General features: G+C 41.0%; 1 protein-coding gene across 6 annotated transcripts in view; it reads left to right on the top strand.

Moving 5' to 3' along the window:
- Positions 1–18,473, top strand: part of FLNB (filamin B) — a 148,356-nt gene that overhangs the window by 48,351 nt on the left and 81,532 nt on the right. For all 6 annotated transcript variants that reach the window (XM_074198884.1, XM_074198883.1, XM_074198882.1 and 3 more), the window contains exons 2-7: positions 5,430–5,678; positions 7,903–8,000; positions 8,942–9,089; positions 12,945–13,063; positions 13,964–14,041; positions 16,766–16,928. In XM_074198884.1, the coding sequence (XP_074054985.1) occupies positions 5,430–5,678; positions 7,903–8,000; positions 8,942–9,089; positions 12,945–13,063; positions 13,964–14,041; positions 16,766–16,928 (855 nt within the window). The remainder of the gene's footprint in view (positions 1–5,429; positions 5,679–7,902; positions 8,001–8,941; positions 9,090–12,944; positions 13,064–13,963; positions 14,042–16,765; positions 16,929–18,473) is intronic.

The following is an 18,473-nucleotide window of genomic DNA, read 5'->3' as shown; positions in this document are numbered from 1 at the left end:
ACAGTGGAAAGAGCTGGGGTCAGAATCAGAGGACCTTGGGCTATCTTCCTATATGTGTGACCTGCTCTTCAATTTCTTCATCTATAAAATGAGAAAGTTGCACCACATGATTCTTCCACCTCTAACTCAGGGACCCACCATGGCTCATTGGATTATTCATGAAATACAGATGATAACTTTAAGCAGAGACAGACTCCGCTCTTACCAAAATGTAAACTGGAAGTCATCTAGCAAACTCTCCTTTTACGGAAATTGCCGGCTGCTCACATCTGTCTTTTCATTGGATTCCCATAGGTGTGACCTGTTGCCCTTATTTTGTAGGGCACAAACCCCAAATATTGAAAACTGTGACTTCTGTGGCAGTCATTTCTGAGTTAATTAGTGTTAACCAAGGGTGGAAAGGATGACTGGATTCTGAGTCAGAGGACCTGAGTTCAAATGATGACTCTTTTACAAGTCAATTCACTTCTTTGGCATTCAGTTTCTTCCGGTGAAAGGAGTGCCTAACTCAGGGCTTGATCCACACACACAGTAGGTCCTTAATACAGGACTGCTGATAGATTGAAAGAAGGAACTGAACTAAGTAATCTCCTCAGGCCCCTTTTAGCTCAGAATCTAAAACTTGTAGATTCCTGCATATTATTATATACAAAAATATGTATGTAGATGAAATTTATTTAAAACTAAATATACATATATGGCTATATCTCTGTATCTTTGAATGCTATATAGATGCACACGCACACACATATTGTCTTTAGATAGGATTATGTCTTGAAAAGAGACTTCTAGAAATAGCAAATTTTCCTCTTTGTAATCCCATTTTGTTTATTATAGGAGTAAGAACATAGAAATTGATTTATTCATTTTGGGGCCTGCTGTTTCTATGAATCTCTTCACTGATGGCTTGTCCTCCTGGGTAATTCCCATCTCAGTCTTCCCATGAATCTCCCATAGGGGATCCACCCGACAGGGGGGAGGGTACACTCTGGTTCTCTTAGCCCTTAACACCACTTCCATAGCATTCAGACTGTCTTTCCTTTGAGTCTCCTCATTGCATGATCCCATCTTCCCCTTTTGTGGTCCTTCATTTCTTCAGTGATCCTTTTAGATAAGCCTTTTGAGGAATGTATCCTTGCCATCTCACTTTTCATTGAACTTTGGGTTACATGTCATTGGAATTCTTCCAAAATGGTGGCGTTCCATGATTTGCCCAGTCAGTTGGATTGCTAGGGAGGGTGGGGGTAGCATAGCATGGAAGGAAGAGTGTTGGACTTGGAATCGGGAACATTTGGGTTCAAGACCCATCTTGAACACTTATTAGCTCTGGGAACAGACATAAATTCTATAACCTGTCTCCTGTCTAGGAGCACATTTCTTCATCTGTCACATGGGAAATAATAATGTCCACAGCATAACAAAGTCTACTCTGCAGGATTATCTTGAGGCTCAAGTGAGATCAAATTGATAGTGTTTTGTCAAACTTGGAGAGCTGCAGATGCTCCCTTATTAATCTATCTTTGTTAGTGGGGTGAATAGTCAGGGATCATTGGAGATGTTGGCAGCAGAACTTTGAACCCCCTAGGTAATCCGGTTTGATACAGAGATTTGTGGTGGACTATGGAAAAACCAGGAGGGAGTCCTTTCCTAAGATGTGGGTGACAGTGTCTGTCCTTATCCCCTCCTGGGGATTGTTGCAAGGATCAAATCCTCTATTGTGATGAAAACTCTGCAAATCCCTAGGTAAATTGTCAATGATTATTTAGTGCTCAGTTGAATTTCTTTCAATGCCTTTGGCCTTGGGTGTAGGCTGCAGAAACCTCACACTATCAACTTTCTCTCTGGTCTGTCTCAGAGCTTTGGGTAAATATATCACTAAGTCCACTCAAGTCTATAAAATCTTATTACTGTAATTACCACTTTGATAGGAGCCCAGTGAGATGCTTCATTTATAATTCATTTATAAGATGAAGGAGTTTCTCCTTGTGGGTGTGCCTGTCTTATGGGGTATTGGAGATCAGGGTGGTAACTGCAATTTGGCTCAGATTAAGAAATAAGAGACCTGGCTTGGAATCCTGCTGGTTCTACCTATGTGAACCTGGGTCAGCCTTCCATTTCTAATCTAGAAAGTGAGAGGCTTAGACTGTGATCTCTCAGATGACTTTCAGGTCTACATTTGGGATGCTTTCTGGTCCTGTGGGCTGAGAGCTAAGGACCCACCAGGAGTGAGGAAGGGTACCTCCTGAAAGTTCCAGTTCATGCTAGAATGAAAGAACCATTCATTAAGACAGGATTGGGTGGAGAGACTGTCCTATCTTTCAGGGAAACTCTTGTGGATAATTTCCAAGTTTGGACTTCTACCTTGAAACAGAAATATCATGTATTTTCCTGTATTTCTTGCTGCAGTGGTGTATGAATGGTGTGTGTGGAGGGGGATTCAAATATTGTTTTTTTATCCCCGATATTTGTACAACTTTTTTTAGAGCAATATTTGTTGATGAACTGGTACGATATAGGTTTATAAGTTGCTTTTGAGAAATATGACTTAAGACTTTGTTTTGGAACACTGATCCTTTCTTTTCCTTCTCCCCTCCTCATCCCATTTCAGAGCCCTACTCTAATTTATAATTAGTCCACAATCCAAGATTAGGAGCTATAAGGGACCTCAGAAATCGCCTTGTCCCAACGTTCCTTTCTTGCCAGTGAGCAAACTGAGACAAGAGAGAGCTTAAGTGCCTTGCCCCAGATTACACAGTAGTAAGTGGTAGGATCTGGATTTAGATCCAACCTCTGCCTCTAAATCTATTGATCGATCCACCTCCTCAACCATTTTTCATCTGTAAAATGGATCCTCTTCTCTTCACCTCCTTTCCCCATGTTGTCACTGTTTGGTGGTTTCAGTCGTGTCCAACTCTTCATGACTCCATTTGGGATTTTCTTGACAAAGGTACTAGAGTGCTTTGCCATTTCTTTTTTGGGGGGGAGGTTGAGGTTTTTGCAAGGTAAATGGGGTTAAGTGGCTTGCCCAAGGCCACACAGCTAGGTAATTATTAAGTGTCTGAGTCTGGATTTGAACCCAGGTGCTCCTGACTCCAAGGCCAGTGCTTTATCCACTACGCCACCTAGCCACCCCCATTTCTTTTTTTCAAATTTATTTTACAGATGGAAAATTTAGGCAACCAAGGTTAAGTGACTTACTCAAGGTCACACAGCCAGTGTCTGAAGCTGGATTTGAACTCAGGTCTTCCTGATTCCAATACTGTATCCACTGAGCCATCTAGCTAGCTACCCTTCCTTCATCCCACCCAGAAAAAAAAATCAGGAATTTAATTTCCTGCCTCAAACATTTTTGGAAAAGTCAAAGGGGCATGGAAAATAATCTAACCTGGAATTTCTACTTCCAGCTCAGAGTAACACCCAGGTAATCAACAACACATTTTTAAAAGTTTCTTATTTGAAAAAATTCAGTATAGTTGCCAGGGAAAGTGGGCAAGAGGGAGCATAAGCAGCATTCACATGGAGTGGGTTTGGCAGAATAGATTCACTATAGAGGTGACCAATATTTACAGTCATTTCCTTCTCCTTCCTTCCCCCTTACGCCCCTGGATAACATGGAATGTGTAAAATGAGAGCCTGGGTGGGAAGTGCTTTATGGGTCTTCAGGAAAGCACCAGAGAAATCATACTATTATTATTATTATATTGCTATTATTTGTTTATTGTTATTATAAAGGCTTTAGAAGTGAAGCAGTTGTAAGTTATTTATCATCTGGGAACTTTCACCAAATTTCACTGTTGGCTCCTACATAAGGAAAGTGTCACTTGGGAAGTTAAAGATGGAAACTGCTTGTCCCTCCCTCCCTTTGTCTTTTCTTCTTCCCAAAAAAAGTTCATTGGAGAAACTTTCTAGCTAATCATGTTCTTGAGAAATTAATACATTTTCAAAAATCTTTTGTTTGTGCTAATTGGTTTGAAACACTGAAAAACCAAATTGGCAACCTACGATACGAGGGCAGGGCCCGTGTTTTTGCTGCGGTTTCGCCCAGGGCTTTAGCAGCATCTGGCACAGAGTGTTTAATAAATGTTTTTTGATTGATTGATTTTTCCACACAATGTGAGGCCATATTCCAGATAAACAATCCTTCTAGCGTGTGACTCTGCAGCTACAGGTGGAGGCTCTTGGGTGCCAACCTGGAGTGACTAAGGCATTTCAGAATGGGTCTAGTGAAGGTGGTCCTGTCCACGGGCCACTTGGAGCAGAAATGCCAGCTACATCTGTGTGTGTGTGTGGTCTAGTCTTTGAATGAAGCCAATTGCCAGAATTCTTGCTCTTGTTCAAATGAAGGTTTGAGCTAATTATAGAGTTAGGCCCACAGGGAGCTGAGAACAAGGGTCTTGTGTGAAGCAGGATGGTCGACTCTTTAGAGCTGGAAGGGACCTTGGCGTCTAGACTGTCTGTTCAGTTCCATCATTTTACAGGCACTAGGCAAAGGGAGTTCCCCAAACTCATTTGGAGTTAATAATTGCACAATGAGAACTGAAATCCAAGTTCCAGTTCATTGTTTGCTTTTTCTTCGTTGATATATTGATCAAGAAGGAAGTTTTTCACTTTCTCAAACGCTACGCTCCAAACTATGACTCCATGTTTGATGTCAGAAGTTTTAAGACATAAATGGAAGTATACCCTCTGGGACCTTACATGTATATAGAAATTATCTGAGTGTTTCAGTTTGAGTGAGATCATAGGAATATAGATTCAGAGCTAGGAATTCAGCTAGTTCAACTCTTTCATTTTGTTTTAAGATTTTTTTCAATTTATTATTTAAGGCAATGGGCTTAAGTGGCTTGCCCAAGGCCACACAGCTAAGTAATTATTAAGTGTCTGAGGTTGGATTTGAACTTAGATTCTCCTGACTCCAGGGCCGGTATTCTATCCACTGAGCCACCCAGCTGCTCCCTAATCTAGTTTTCTTTTTACTGCCTCAGAAATGCAACGCTATCCTCAAGTCTTAGATTTTGTTTAAATCTATTCTGGACTAATTTGGAGTCAAGGATATTCCAATGCTAATAAGTATTGATTATTTTTGTCTTTGTTGCCAATGGATATGAGGATATAATTTGTCCCTAAAAACCTTTTCATTAAACCATAGCTTTGTTGAATATGATAGATTCTAGTAGATTCTGTCCAATGGGGTCAGTTGAAATTCTAAAGGATTTATGCTGAAAGAATGAGTGAATGTAGGCTCTCTAGCTCTTTGGACTAATTGAGAGAGACAAAGGCTAACTTGTCTGATACTGAATTGGTATGGGGTGATTGTTCCTAAGGAATGTGACATATGGTTCTGCTCCCCTGGACCACGTGCAATTATTAAAGATCGATATTAAAGCATGAATGAACTTAGACATCCCTGTTCTTTGTGTTTTTCACAGATAGTAAAGCTATCGTGGATGGAAACTTGAAACTCATTCTGGGCCTAGTATGGACCCTTATTCTTCACTACTCAATTTCTATGCCTGTGTGGGAAGATGAAGGAGATGATGATGCCAAAAAACAAACTCCAAAGCAGAGACTGCTGGGTTGGATTCAAAACAAAATCCCTTATTTGCCCATCACCAACTTTAACCAGAACTGGCAAGATGGCAGAGCCTTGGGAGCCCTTGTGGACAGCTGTGCTCCAGGTAAGCCCTCATCTGCATTCGTCATCCCTCATTGATTCCCAGGTTTCATGGCAGCAGGGGAAGAGACTCCTGGGTTTATTTTCATGTCCGAGAAGTAAAGAAGGAAAGTACCCGTCTTAGCAGTGAAACCACTGACCCTTCAAGCATTGACCTCAGCCTGCACTGGTGCCAAAGTGTTTAAGTCATTGAGGCTAGTCTCAAGTGTGGTGCAGGTCCCTGCCTCCACCATCCAGGGCTGGCTCCAATCGAGTCAAGTCCCTCCACTTTAAGAGACTACCTTGGTGAGTGTCTATGCACGATTGAATGAATGTGCCTGTTTGTCTTACCTTTGGCTGTCTAATGTAGTCTTACTCCCTGTCTATCCTAAACACAAGTGAATTGTTCTCAGCACTGAGGTTCTGAATTCTAGATGGGGTTGAAGGAAATGACTTCGGGGTCTGGGGTGGTTCTTTGACTTGTTAATCCTGGAAATAATACTTCCTAAGCTTCTGGAGTCACAGAGAAGGGAAGTCAGTAGAACTACAAGAAAAAATCTGGGATTGTTTTTTTGTGGCCTTTGTTTTGAGATGATTTGGATAAAACAATATATTTCCTGTTATATAGCCAGTAGAGAAACAAAAATATTCATTCCTGGCTATGAATTCTGGCCTTGGTAGTGTTCTTCAAGTCAGGTCAAGTCAAGAATTTTTTAAATGTTTACTAAATTCATAGTATAGGCAAAACAAAAAAAAGAAAAGCAGATAGTCCTTGGCCTCAAGAGCTTCCAGTCTAAGAGAAGATAACACTTACAAAGGAAGTTTGAGGTATGGGGGAATAGGAGAAGGTACCACCAGGGTGTGGGAGAGAAAGAGTCCAGAAAAGGGCGGAGCCTGAAGAAAAATCTATAGTCATGGTGGGCCTGAGTCTTGCCCTAAAATGCAGGTTTGGAGGACCCAGCCAATCAGAAGAAGAGATTGTGCCAAGTGAACACTCTGGGTGAATCTTTAGGGGAAGATAGAATTTGGAAGGGTACAAGGGTCATGGCCTTCATGTAATTTAGGACCTTGGGAATAGGAGGGAAAGCAGATAGTTTCTGATGAATATGGGACAGATCCTATATTTAGGGGAGTGATATAGATGATACGTGTAATAGGAACCCCAAGAATGGTGAGAAGAGTCTGGGTCACAATCCCTGGAGAAAGAGCAGGTGGCATTTAAGCCACACTCTTTAGGATGGACAGTAAAATTAGTTTTCTTAAAATAAGAGTTGAATGGGGGGGGGGGGATAGGACAGGAAAGAGAGAAAGAAAGAAGAATATTTTTCCCACCTTTTCTTTGGGCTAGAAATTGCTAGTAGACATGTTCTTAAAGAATATGACAGACTAGATCATTTGGCATTTGTGGCCTTATGCTGCCTGCAATTAAAAATTGCTTATCTTGGTGTTTTGTTGATGGTTACTAAGTTTAGAATTAAATAAAAGGCCTGCTGGAATTGATTCTCCTGGATGAAGAGACAACATAGTGGAGTAGTATAGACCAAGGAGAATGGGTCAGAATGAGTTTGTGTGTTTGGTGAGGAGGTCCACGCACCGGAAAGGGGATGAAGGTTGAGAAACTGCTGGAGAGGAGGTTAAGTAGCCCCAGGGGCGATGACCTGGAGGCCTTTATGTCTGACCTCAGAGACCCTTGGGAACCATTGGGCAGTTGGAAGCCTCCCCAATCCTGACGACTCATTTCATTTGCAGTTATTTAATTGGTATGTTAAGTGGTACAAGGGAAGGAAGGGAGGACCAGGTCATTGCTTCTAAGGAAAGAGGCACTCAATGGATATTAGGAAGCTGTGGAATGTTAAGTTAAAGTGACCTGACATTACTGTATTTTCTAAACATGCTTTAAAAAATAAAAACAAAAACAAGAAACAAACCAACAATAAAACTCCTAGTTTGAGACAGTGAATTTCCTTCCGTTTAACCTTAATTGTTTTACAGTAAAGGAAGAATATAGCTCGATCAGGCTCAGTGGGTGGTGTCTGGGGAAGTCTGATCTTTTGTAAATTTTAGGCAGATGGAGCATTGATTTCCCTGCCCTCTGGGTTCTTTGGATAACTGCTACTGATGCAGTTTATAAGAATCCCTCCTGGCTTTTGAGGACCATTCAGGAAGGATTGGCTGGCAGCTTTGTTCGGACTCCTTTATGCTAGCAGGTGGATGACTTACCTTTGGCTAAACGTTCCTCTGTATTGCAGGTCTTTGCCCTGACTGGGAATCTTGGGATCCTTCCAAGCCCGTGGACAATGCTCGGGAAGCCATGCAGCAGGCTGATGACTGGTTGGGAGTCCCGCAGGTAAGAGCCCTGCCCTCCTCAGTACTCTTTGGTTGTCTGAATAGTATTCTGTTGTCAAGTCAAAAAGGCATCATTGGTTAAGCTCCTATTATGTGTCAGGGACTCTGCGGGTGCTGGGTAGAAAAATGACAGCTCTTACCCTCAAGGAACTTCCACTCTGGTGGAGAAGACAAACAAGCAGATAACAAATATTCCTCCAAGTAGCCAAGCATAGGTGCATTTTCCAAGTCGAAGTGGTTGGCTTTTTTTTTACTATTGGTGAGGACTTGACAAACCATTAGGGGATAGGGAGGACCAAAACTAAAAGAACCTGGAAGAAAGGCTGGCATAGGATAGATGCTGACCTGGCTCTGCCAGAGATGTCCCACAGGTGTCAAAGGAGATAAAGTCACAGTCTCCAGGTTAAATTTTCCTGCCTTAAAATGTAAAGGGTCTGAAGCTGGTGGTAGTCAGGGTGGAAGGAAAGGGATCGATTTAAGAAATGAACAATCTCAGGGAAAAATGAACAGATCTTGTTAAAAGTGATTCAAAGTCCTACTTCTGATGAGTGTTCATTAATAAATATAATAATATTAAGTTAAAAAAGAGAATTCCTACCTTAAAGTACTATTTATGATGTAGATGACTGGAGAATAGCAGGTTGTGGGGTCAGTCTGGGTTGGACATACTGGGGTATACTCTCACCAATGGGGGAAGCTGGTCACCCTTGAGGGAAGGGTAGGTAGAACAGGATATGGACAATAGAAAAAGAAAGCTGAGTCATTTCTGATCTTGTTTGGTACCACAGTCCAATTTGGGTTTCATTGCATAATTGACTTGGAGGATATTGAGAACCCATCAGCTCTATGTTCTACATTGAGTCTTTTTAAAGATTTAAAAATGAATTTGTTCACCATCAAAATGAAAGATAATTGAGAGCCGACCACTATATTCTCTTTAAGGTCATCACTCCTGAAGAAATCATTCATCCCAACGTGGATGAACACTCCGTCATGACTTACCTGTCCCAGTTCCCCAAAGCCAAACTCAAGCCGGGAGCCCCTCTCAAACCCAAACTCAATCCGAAGAAGGCCCGGGCCTATGGACGAGGTGAGGAGGCCCCTGGGACACTGGGTTCCACTAGCTGGATTATTACTCTTTTCATTTGAAAGCTCCATCTTTTCTGGAAAGTCTCCAGGTGTGAACTGTGGCTGGAATGTGTTTGTGGATCCCCTGCCTGAGTCCCTTTTATAGCTGGTTCCCACCACCTGTTAATCAATCACTAGCTTACGCTCTGTTTGCAGTGACCTCTTCCAGATGTAAGTGGAGTCATTGTTAGCCTCTACCATACCAACACATTGCTGAAACCTCCAGAATGTATCTCCATTATGAATCCCATAGGCCTGGTTTGGCCTTACTTTAAAAAAGTAACTATAGAAATCATTTTGAGGAAATCAAATCCTTGAACACGATTTGATTTGTAACCTTGAGAAGTTATATTTTTAACAAAGGTCTAAAATAGTGCTAACGTTTTTTAATTTTAGCTTTTTATTTTATTTAAAAATTTTTTTGATGTACAGAATTCTGTTTTTGCTATCTTCCCTTGGATGGGGAAAAAAGGAAAGACAAAATCTTTATAACAAATATGCATAATCAAGAAAACAAATTCCTGCATTGGCCATGTCAAAAAAAGTATAGATCTCCAATGTATAGCATGAAACAATGTAAAGACTAACAGACTGCCTTCTCTGGGTGGGGTGGGGGGAGGGAAGTGAAATTGGGGGAAAATTCAAAAATAAATAAATGAACAAACAGACAAATAAATAAAATATATAGATCTCGTTCTGCCTTTGGAGGCAGAGGAGCACAATTCATCATCCATCTTTGGAGTTTGGTTAGTCCTTGTTTTCATCAGAGTTCTTCAGTCTATCTCAGTTGTTTATCTTTATGGTTTTGTTGTTTTTGTAGGAATGGTTCTCCTGGTTCTGCTCACTTCACTCCATATCAGTTCATACGAGGCTTCCTGGGTTTCTAGGACGGTCTCACCCTTTGAAGATAAAATTTTTGTTGGGATAATGAGAAGTGTGAACTATGGAGAGTTTTCCTCCTGGAGTTATAGCATCTCAGCTCCTCCACTTCTACCTTTGTGACCCTGGCTAAATCCCTTCACCTCCTTGGGCCTCAGTTGCCTTGTTTATATAATTAAAGCTTTGGACCAAATTACCTCCAGGTCCTCTTCCACCTTTAGACCTGTGCTTTTGTGAAAGGTGTTGGCAGTGAGCTTTTGAAGATTCCCCAAAGCCAATGAAGCTCGTTCTGTTTAGGTAGCTGTGGTTTAGTAGTTTAGCTCAGAGCACTGGGCTTGATCAGAAAGATCTGTGTTCAAATTTAGCCTCAGATACTTAGTACCTTAGTTTCCTCAATTGTAAAATAGGGACATTAGCTGGATTTGAATTTAAGGAGAAGAGTCTTCCTGTTCCTAAGTCAAGTGTTCTGTCCACTGGGCCATCTAGCTGCCCCTTGCAAACTTTAAAATGCTATATAAATGTTTTATTATTAATATATATTATTGGAGAATTTTCCTGCTTAGAATGTTTACTCTTTAAAATACTAGCATTAGTATTAGCATAGCATCCCTGTGAATCCTCATTTTCAAAAGCCCTCTAAAGTTTGCAAAGTACTTTTCTTACAGTTTTCTGAGGTTGACTGTGATAAGGATTATTATTCCCATGGCATGTATAAGGAAACTGAGGCTCTCAGAGTATAGCAATGTGTTCTCCAAGGTGGGATTGGAGCCCAGGTTCCCCAATTCAGAGTCTGCCCCTTTTCCACTAGCCCGCACTGGTGAGCTCTTAGACATTTCTCTAGTACTTGTCACACACTCTCTCCTTTGAGACTCCTGGCAAACTTGAAGTTAATGCTATTATTTATTTGTCCATGAGAAAATTGAAGCTCGGTTTAAATGACTTGCCAGGGGCAGCTAGGTGGTGCAGTGGATAGAGCACTTTGCCCTGGAGTCAGGAGGACCTGAGTTCAAATGCGGCATCAAACACTTAACTGTCACCTAACTGTGTGACCTTGGCAAGTCACCTAACCCCATTGCCTTAAATAAATAAAATTTAAAAGACTTGCCAGAATCTTCCCCTGTTAGCAAGCCTCCTAGAGATCGGGTTTGCACCCAAATTCCACTAGATCACGCTGCCTCCCCAGAGCTAAGCCAGTAATCTCTGCCTTCTCCAAGACACAATCAAGTTGGAACCAGGATTCCGACCTCATGTCTTTCATGTTTGAACTTCCTTGAAAGGCCAAGAAGCTGCAAAGAGCCCCGTCCTTTTGTAGACTAACCCGCAGAGACGGATTAAATCCCGTCCTGGCGCTCATGGTTTGTTTGTAATGAGCTTATCGCCTGCCTTCATATTTCCTCACCCAACATGAGTCAGTTTCCTTTCTCCATCGCCCCTCACTGTGTAGTTCAGGAATTTGGTGGCTCCTACCCTCTTCCTTCAACTGCTGCTTTGTCTAGGTTTGACTCAGCATGGATAGCTTTGTGTTGAGGAACAGAAGTTGCTATTTTAGGAGCCAGGACAGGCAGCAATGGTGGGACCAGATCTGACTGGGTCTCCATGGAAAGTCTGACTTTGAGACATCACACCTGTCCCAATATGTGTCAGAGGCAATGAAGCAGCCAGCGTTCTTGGAAAATGAGGCTGAATCTCCTCGTGTTAATGTGTTGTTCATTTGGGAGCAAAGTCTCAATGACTAAATGAAAGAAAATTTCCATCAACTCTGTTATAAGTGGAGTTTTCCTTCCAAAAGAAGTGTCCCTTCCTTTTGTGGGTTGCCAGGATTTGACTTGATTTTTTTTTTTATAAATTGGCTAAAAAGAATGAGAAATGAGAGCACTGTGATAAGATAAACTTATATTGCTAGAGTTGTCTCTTTTTAATTATGCCAGTGATTCTGCGAGCATGCCTTACCATTGGAGAGAATGTCCAAATCTATGGGATCACAGATACATTTATCTATTTGAGAAAAAGTCTTAACTATGTAGATAATCCCTTAGTGGTACTTTCTGTGGGAAGTGGTAGATTTTGTCCACAATGGACCCAGCAGGGAAATGAGTTGAAGATTTATGATTGTGACCACTGCCTCTTGAGTAAAAAACCTTTTTCTACCATTGAGATCAGGTTTCATGGGTTTTATTGAATGATTTCTACCAACCAGCGTGCCTTAACCATCTTCAAGTTTGTTCTTGTATCATAGACGCATCATCATAGTTGATGGCTTATGATCATGATTGGTAGTTGAGTTATCTCTCTTCCAGAGAAGAATTACATTATGACTATTTTAGGTTGTTGCATTAGTTTTCTGGGATTACTCCAAATCTGTGATTTCATTAGTAAAGTGTGGAAATTCCCTTGAAGGGTATAAATCCTCCACTGTGCTGTGCTGTCATTTAGAGAGCTGACTGAGGCAGTGAGCTTGTATCTTGCTCATGGTCATGCAGCCTATATGTTTGAGAACCCAGGTCTTATTAGGAGATTCATTCTCTGCCAGGTTGACCATGTCAGTTTTGTAAAAGTGACTTTCCATTGACTGGATGCTGCCCACATTAATGCCATATTTTCATTCAGATAACCTTTCTAGCACTTTTTTTTATTTCAAAGATTTTATTTATTTTTGAGTTTTACAATTTTCCCCCCAATCTTGCCCACAGAAGGCAGTCTGTTAGTCTTTACATTGTTTCCATGGTATACATTGATCTAAGTTGAATGTGATGAGAGAGAAATCATATCCTTAAGGAAGAGAAATAAAGTATAAGAGATAGCAAAATTATATAATAAGATAATGGGTTTTTTTTCCCCGAAATTGAAGGTAATAGTCTCGGGTCTTTGTTCAAACTTCACAATTTTTTCTCTGTACTTTCTAGCACTTTTGGTGATTTGGGTTGTGAATATTTAACAGGAATTGAGCCCACTGGCAACATGGTGAAACAACCAGCCAAATTTACAGTTGACACTATCAGTGCTGGACAAGGAGACGTAATGGTTTTTGTGGAAGATCCTGAAGGGAACAAAGAGGAGGTATGTGGATTTGAGGTTGTCACTTATCCCCTGGGTCAGTATTTGGTCACAGTGTATATAGAACACAAACCAGGCTATCTACTGCCTCTGTTTAAACCCAAATCAGCCATGGTGCCACCTGCCTTTGGCTTTTGTCCCATCTTTCTCTCACTAGCATCCCCATCCACTGGTTGATGGCATCCTTTACTAGTAGAACTTTGGGTGGACTCTCCTAGAACATTGAAAGACAAATAGGCTATTTGACTCCCTCTTTTGGAAACTGACTTCCTTGGGAGAGAGACCATTCTTATTCAATGTCAATAAACATTTGTTATGTATGTACTCAGTATATGACCTATATTGTGTAATGCCCTGGGGGTAGGAAGGCAGAAAGGAAGCAAAACTTCTCCTCATGGAACTGACTTTCTATCAAGGAAACAACATATGTACAAAATAATTAAGAGGTATTTTGAGGGAGGGGATAAAAGATGGAGGATATACCGTAATGCTTATTTTTTAAACTATAATGTTGTAGAAACTTTCCAATATGGTGATATCATCATTCTTGATTACTGGACATGAATTTTCTAGGATTTAAAAGTTCTCATTCCTTAAATACAAGGGTAGTTGGGTGTCCATGACAATGAAAAATAGACTTCAGGTTTCCCATCTCTTCTCTCAGAGAAATTTAAAGTTTGCTGTGGGTTTTCTTGGTTTTCATGAATTTTTGATTCTGTGGCCACTGTTGTTTTTTTTAGGCATTTTAGAATTCCTATTGGCTCTAAGTATGTCTTGGAGAAGAGGTGGTTAGAGATCCTAATGCTTTGAGTGACCGGCCCAACAAGTTATTGGTTGTGAGTTAAGGCATTCTTTCAGCAGGAGTTTGTAATCTCTATTAACTCCTTGTGCTTCTGTTTCTAGGCACAAGTGACTCCAGACAATGATAAAAACAAGACTTATTCTGTCGAATATCTGCCTAAGGTCACCGGACTTCACAAAGTAAGATTTGGGCTTCTGGGATGATCTGTTTGAATTGTTAACATGGTGTGGAGTTGAGGCCTCTTTAGCCTTCATCGGTAATGGAGGAATTAGGAGTTAACTGTTTTCAATTCATTGGGTTTCCCTTTGGACCTCCTTTGCCATGATAAAATGACACTCATTGAGCTTGGTTTAAATAAATCTCTAAAAGCTAAAACAAAACAAAAAAACCTCTGACATTTCCTGAATGAATAAATCACTAAAGCTGTGGGGAATCTTTGTTTATGTGGAAGCTTCAATGATTTATCCCTTCTTAACACTTAGCTTTAGGATCACTTCCGACATTTCCCTAAGATTTCAATCCTTGAAAACTACATTCGGAAAAGAACGGGCCTGAGAAATTGCCCCAGAGAAGAATGCTAGCAGAGGGACCTCTTCCTGTCAGGATCCCAGGGAGATGGGGGAAGAACTAATAATAATAATAATCAAGAATGCTATGTGAATAATAATCGATAGTATTTCTACGTACTAAGCGCTTTGAAAATATCTCATTTGTTGCAACAATTCTGGGAGGAAGGTGCTATTACCATCTTCATTTTACATTTTGAAGAAACTGAGGCACAGTGGTGAGGTGACTTGCCCAGATTGCATAGCTAGTAAATGTCTGAGGCTTGATTTGAACTCAAGTCTTCCTTACTCCAGGTTCAATGTTCTTTCTATTGTACTACTAGCTTTTTCTGGTATTTTTTTTCCTTCCCCCCCTTTTTTTTGGGTGGGGGGGATTGCAAGGTAATGGGGTTAAGTGACTTGCTAGGTAATTATTGAGTGTCTGAGACCGGATTTGAACCCAAGTACTCCTGACTCCAGGGCCAGTGCTCTATCCACTGTGCCATCTAGCCACCCCCCCCCCATCATTTACTTAAAGTTCTATATAGCAAAGGGCTCTCACTACTTCTAAATATGGTGGGGTCATCTTTATTGAGGACTGGATTCAACTGACTGTCTGTGGTCAAACTAGCTTTCATCCCCTAATGCAAGCATAGACTTTTGGGGGAAGGACTTCCAGGTTCTCTAGCTTGAATGAATTAGTCTTTTTCTTTTGTTTCTGTAAGTTCATATTTTTTGCTGGTTGTCCAGTAACTCTTGTGAGTGTGGGGATGGGCATGAGGGGTGAGGAGTCCTCTTTAACCAGAGTTTCAAATAGAAATACCTTTGCCTTTCATTTTCAGTATCAGTATTTCTAACTTTTTTTTTGAAGTTAATTCATTGGGGGCAGCTAAGTGGCACAGTGAATAGAGCACCAGCCCTGGAGTCAGGAGGACCTGATTTCAAATCTGTCCTCGGACACTTAATAATTACCTAGCTGTGTGACCTTGGGCAAGGCACTTAACTCCATGGCCTTGCAAAAATAAAAAATAAAAATAAAAGTAAATTTATGTTTCCAATGATATATATAAAGATAATTTTCAATATTAATTTCTGTAAAGTTTTCTCCCTCCCACCTTTCCCCGCCCCCACTCTAGGATAGCAAGTAATCTGATATAGGTTATTCGGGTACAATCATGTTACACATATTAATCATGTTGTGAAAGAAGAATCAAAACAAGAGGGAAAAATGGTATTTCTAACTTTGAATTTTAGAATTGTCAAACAAAAGATAGTCTGGCAGAGAAAGGATCCGGGGAAAGCCATAATATCAAGATTGCAACCCTGTTTCTCAGACTAATACGCCTTGGGTGCTTCATTTTCCTTTCCTCTGACATGAGGGAATTGATGCTGAAATGGATTTAGAGTTAGCAGTTGTTGGGGTTGAGAAGACCTGAGTTTGGTTTGAAAACTTCTTTAGTCTAAATGACCCTAGACAAGACACTTTACTTCTCTATGCCTCAGTTTTCTAATCTGTATAATGGGGATAATTGTAGCACCTCTTTACCTACCCCCAGGATGAGTCTGAGGATCGTGGGTCAGCCTATATTAAAGCTCTCCTCCTCTCTTCCCCCAGTTTCCTCATATTGAGGGAGTTTTACCATAGACCTCTCAGCTCTTCCTTGCTTGTTCTAGCTTTGTGATCTTATGGTTTCCTTCCAGCAGTAATATTATATGCAAAAAATTTATTTTTTTGACTTGTTTTATTTTTTTAAAGTTTAAGTCTTTTTTTATTTTCCATCCCATTCAGTTCCTACTTCTTTTCTACCTCTTCCTATTCTGATTAAATCTTCCTTTGTATCATTGAAAAAAAAAAACTAGTTCAGCAAAACCAAACCCTTTGACCCAGCAATACCACTACTGGGTCTATACCCTGAAGAGATGATGAAAAAGGGTAAAAACATCACTTGTACAAAAATATTCATAGCAGCCCTGTTTGTGGCGGCAAAAAAGTGGAAATGATGTAAATGTCCTTCAATTGGGGAATGGCTTAGCAAACTGTGGTATACGTATGTCATGGAACACTATTGTTCTATTAGAAACCAGGAGGGACGGGATTTCAGGGAAGCCTGGAGGGATTTGCATGAACTGATGCTGAGTGAGACGAGCAGAACCAGAAAAACACTGCACGCCCTGATAGTGTATGCAGCATTCAGTAGCCATAGTCCCTGTCTTTCTCCTGAGGGAAGGAGAGAGTGATCCATCTTCCGTTCATTAGGATAGAGATAGTCACCCCAGTTCTTTAGAGTCTGACTCCTTGGTGACTGTTACAGTGGGGTTGGACATACCTAAAGTCTCTTCTCTTCTCTTCTCTTGCAGGTCACGGTTCTCTTTGCTGGTCAACACATCTCCAAGAGTCCATTTGAGGTCAACGTTGACAAGGCCCAGGGTGATGCCAGCAAAGTGACAGCAAAAGGACCAGGCTTGGAAGCCACTGGCAATATTGCTAATAAGGCAACTTTCTTTGACATCTACATAGCAGGTAGAGTGGCTTTTTCTTTCAGGATTTGTTGGGTCTTCGTCTAAAATTATGACCCTGAGCACATCCCGTCATTTCTTTGAGTGTCATTTCTTTGAACCTCAGTTTCCTTTTCTGGCAAAGGACAGGTTGACCTCCAAAGTCCCTTTTAGGTCTAAATCCTATCCTTTCCCAAGAAACTTAGCTTCTTTAAAAGAGAAAGCACAGGTACTCAGTAAATGCAAGATGATTTCAGGGAAAGAAGAAGGCAAATACCCATACCTGGAGACCCAATAATGATCATTTATAGGAGGTGCCATTTGAGATGACTTACAATACTTAGTTTGACTTTCTGAAGATAGATCAGACTTTGATTTCCTATTAAAAATAGCCTTTTTTTTTTTTGGTGGAGTCCAAATTAAAGGCTGTTAAATATGACTTCTAAGCATTGTTTTGTTGGGAGGGGTTGGGACACAACCTAGGCTGGATGGGTGTTTCTGCTTGGAGGGGCAAAACTCTTCACAGGCTTAAAAAAAGGGTCCTGAGTAATTGGCATTTCTGTAGCTTTTTTGATGGACATTGAAGGTAGGATGGGTCAGTTTCTAGAATAGCTAGGCTTTGGAAAAGAGTTCAGAAGCCGGGGGAAGTTATTTTTCAAAGTAATAACTAGTCTAAGGAACCCAAACTGATTTTCTGGAGGAAACCTTTTTAGAGGGGCAAGTTAGAACATAAGAACTTGAGTGGATTAAAGCTTCCCAGAAGAGTAGAAGGCTTCCAGGGCATCTAAGTGGCGCAGTGGATAGAGCACTCAGGAGGACCTGAGTTCAAATCCGGCCTCACATACTTAATAATTACCTAGTTGTGTGGCCTTGGGCAAGCCACTTAACCCTATCTGCCTTGCAAAAAGACCCCAGCAAAACCCTAAAAAAAAAAAAGAGTAGAAGGCTTCCTACAGATGGACTAATGCCATCCTTGTCTCTTAACCTGGGGAGAGAGTGAGGGGGGAGAGAGACAGAGAACAGAGAGAGAAAGAGAAAGATATGGATGGGCTCCTATGGGTCCTTTACAATTAAAAAGAAAAGATGACTTTCTTCAAAGTTGATGCTTGGAGGGTTCTAGGGCACCAAGGACCTTTGGAGAGCAATTTCAGTAGCCTCTGTTTCCTTGGACTCAGTAAACCTAGGAAAGCAACCAGGGATCTGGGAGTCTAGTTTTGGTCTCCAGTAGGGCTGAGGTCAGATTCTCAAGGGTACTGTCATTTTGTGCCATTTGCCCATATAAGGCTTTGACATGACTTGAAGCTATTTGTTGGGTCATTTCTCGTCAACTTAAGATTTTTGTATCTATCAGTTTGCTACTATTTTGAAACATCTGCTCTGAGGTGTTGAGGGTACAGAGACTTAGATGGAAATAGTTCTTGCCAGGACATAAGGTGGGTGGGTGGTATGTGGTGATATTGGCAGCAAGGAGGACTAGGAAAGACCTCAAGTTGAGTCCTGAGAAAAATGGGGGGGTTCTAAGAAGAGATGTGAGGCAGGAGTGTCTTCAGGCAGGGGGGAATAGACTGCA

This window comes from Macrotis lagotis, chromosome 8 (genome assembly GCF_037893015.1).
Source record: "Macrotis lagotis isolate mMagLag1 chromosome 8, bilby.v1.9.chrom.fasta, whole genome shotgun sequence".
NCBI lineage: Eukaryota > Metazoa > Chordata > Mammalia > Peramelemorphia > Peramelidae > Macrotis > Macrotis lagotis.
This window is presented reverse-complemented; position numbering and strand designations above follow the sequence as displayed.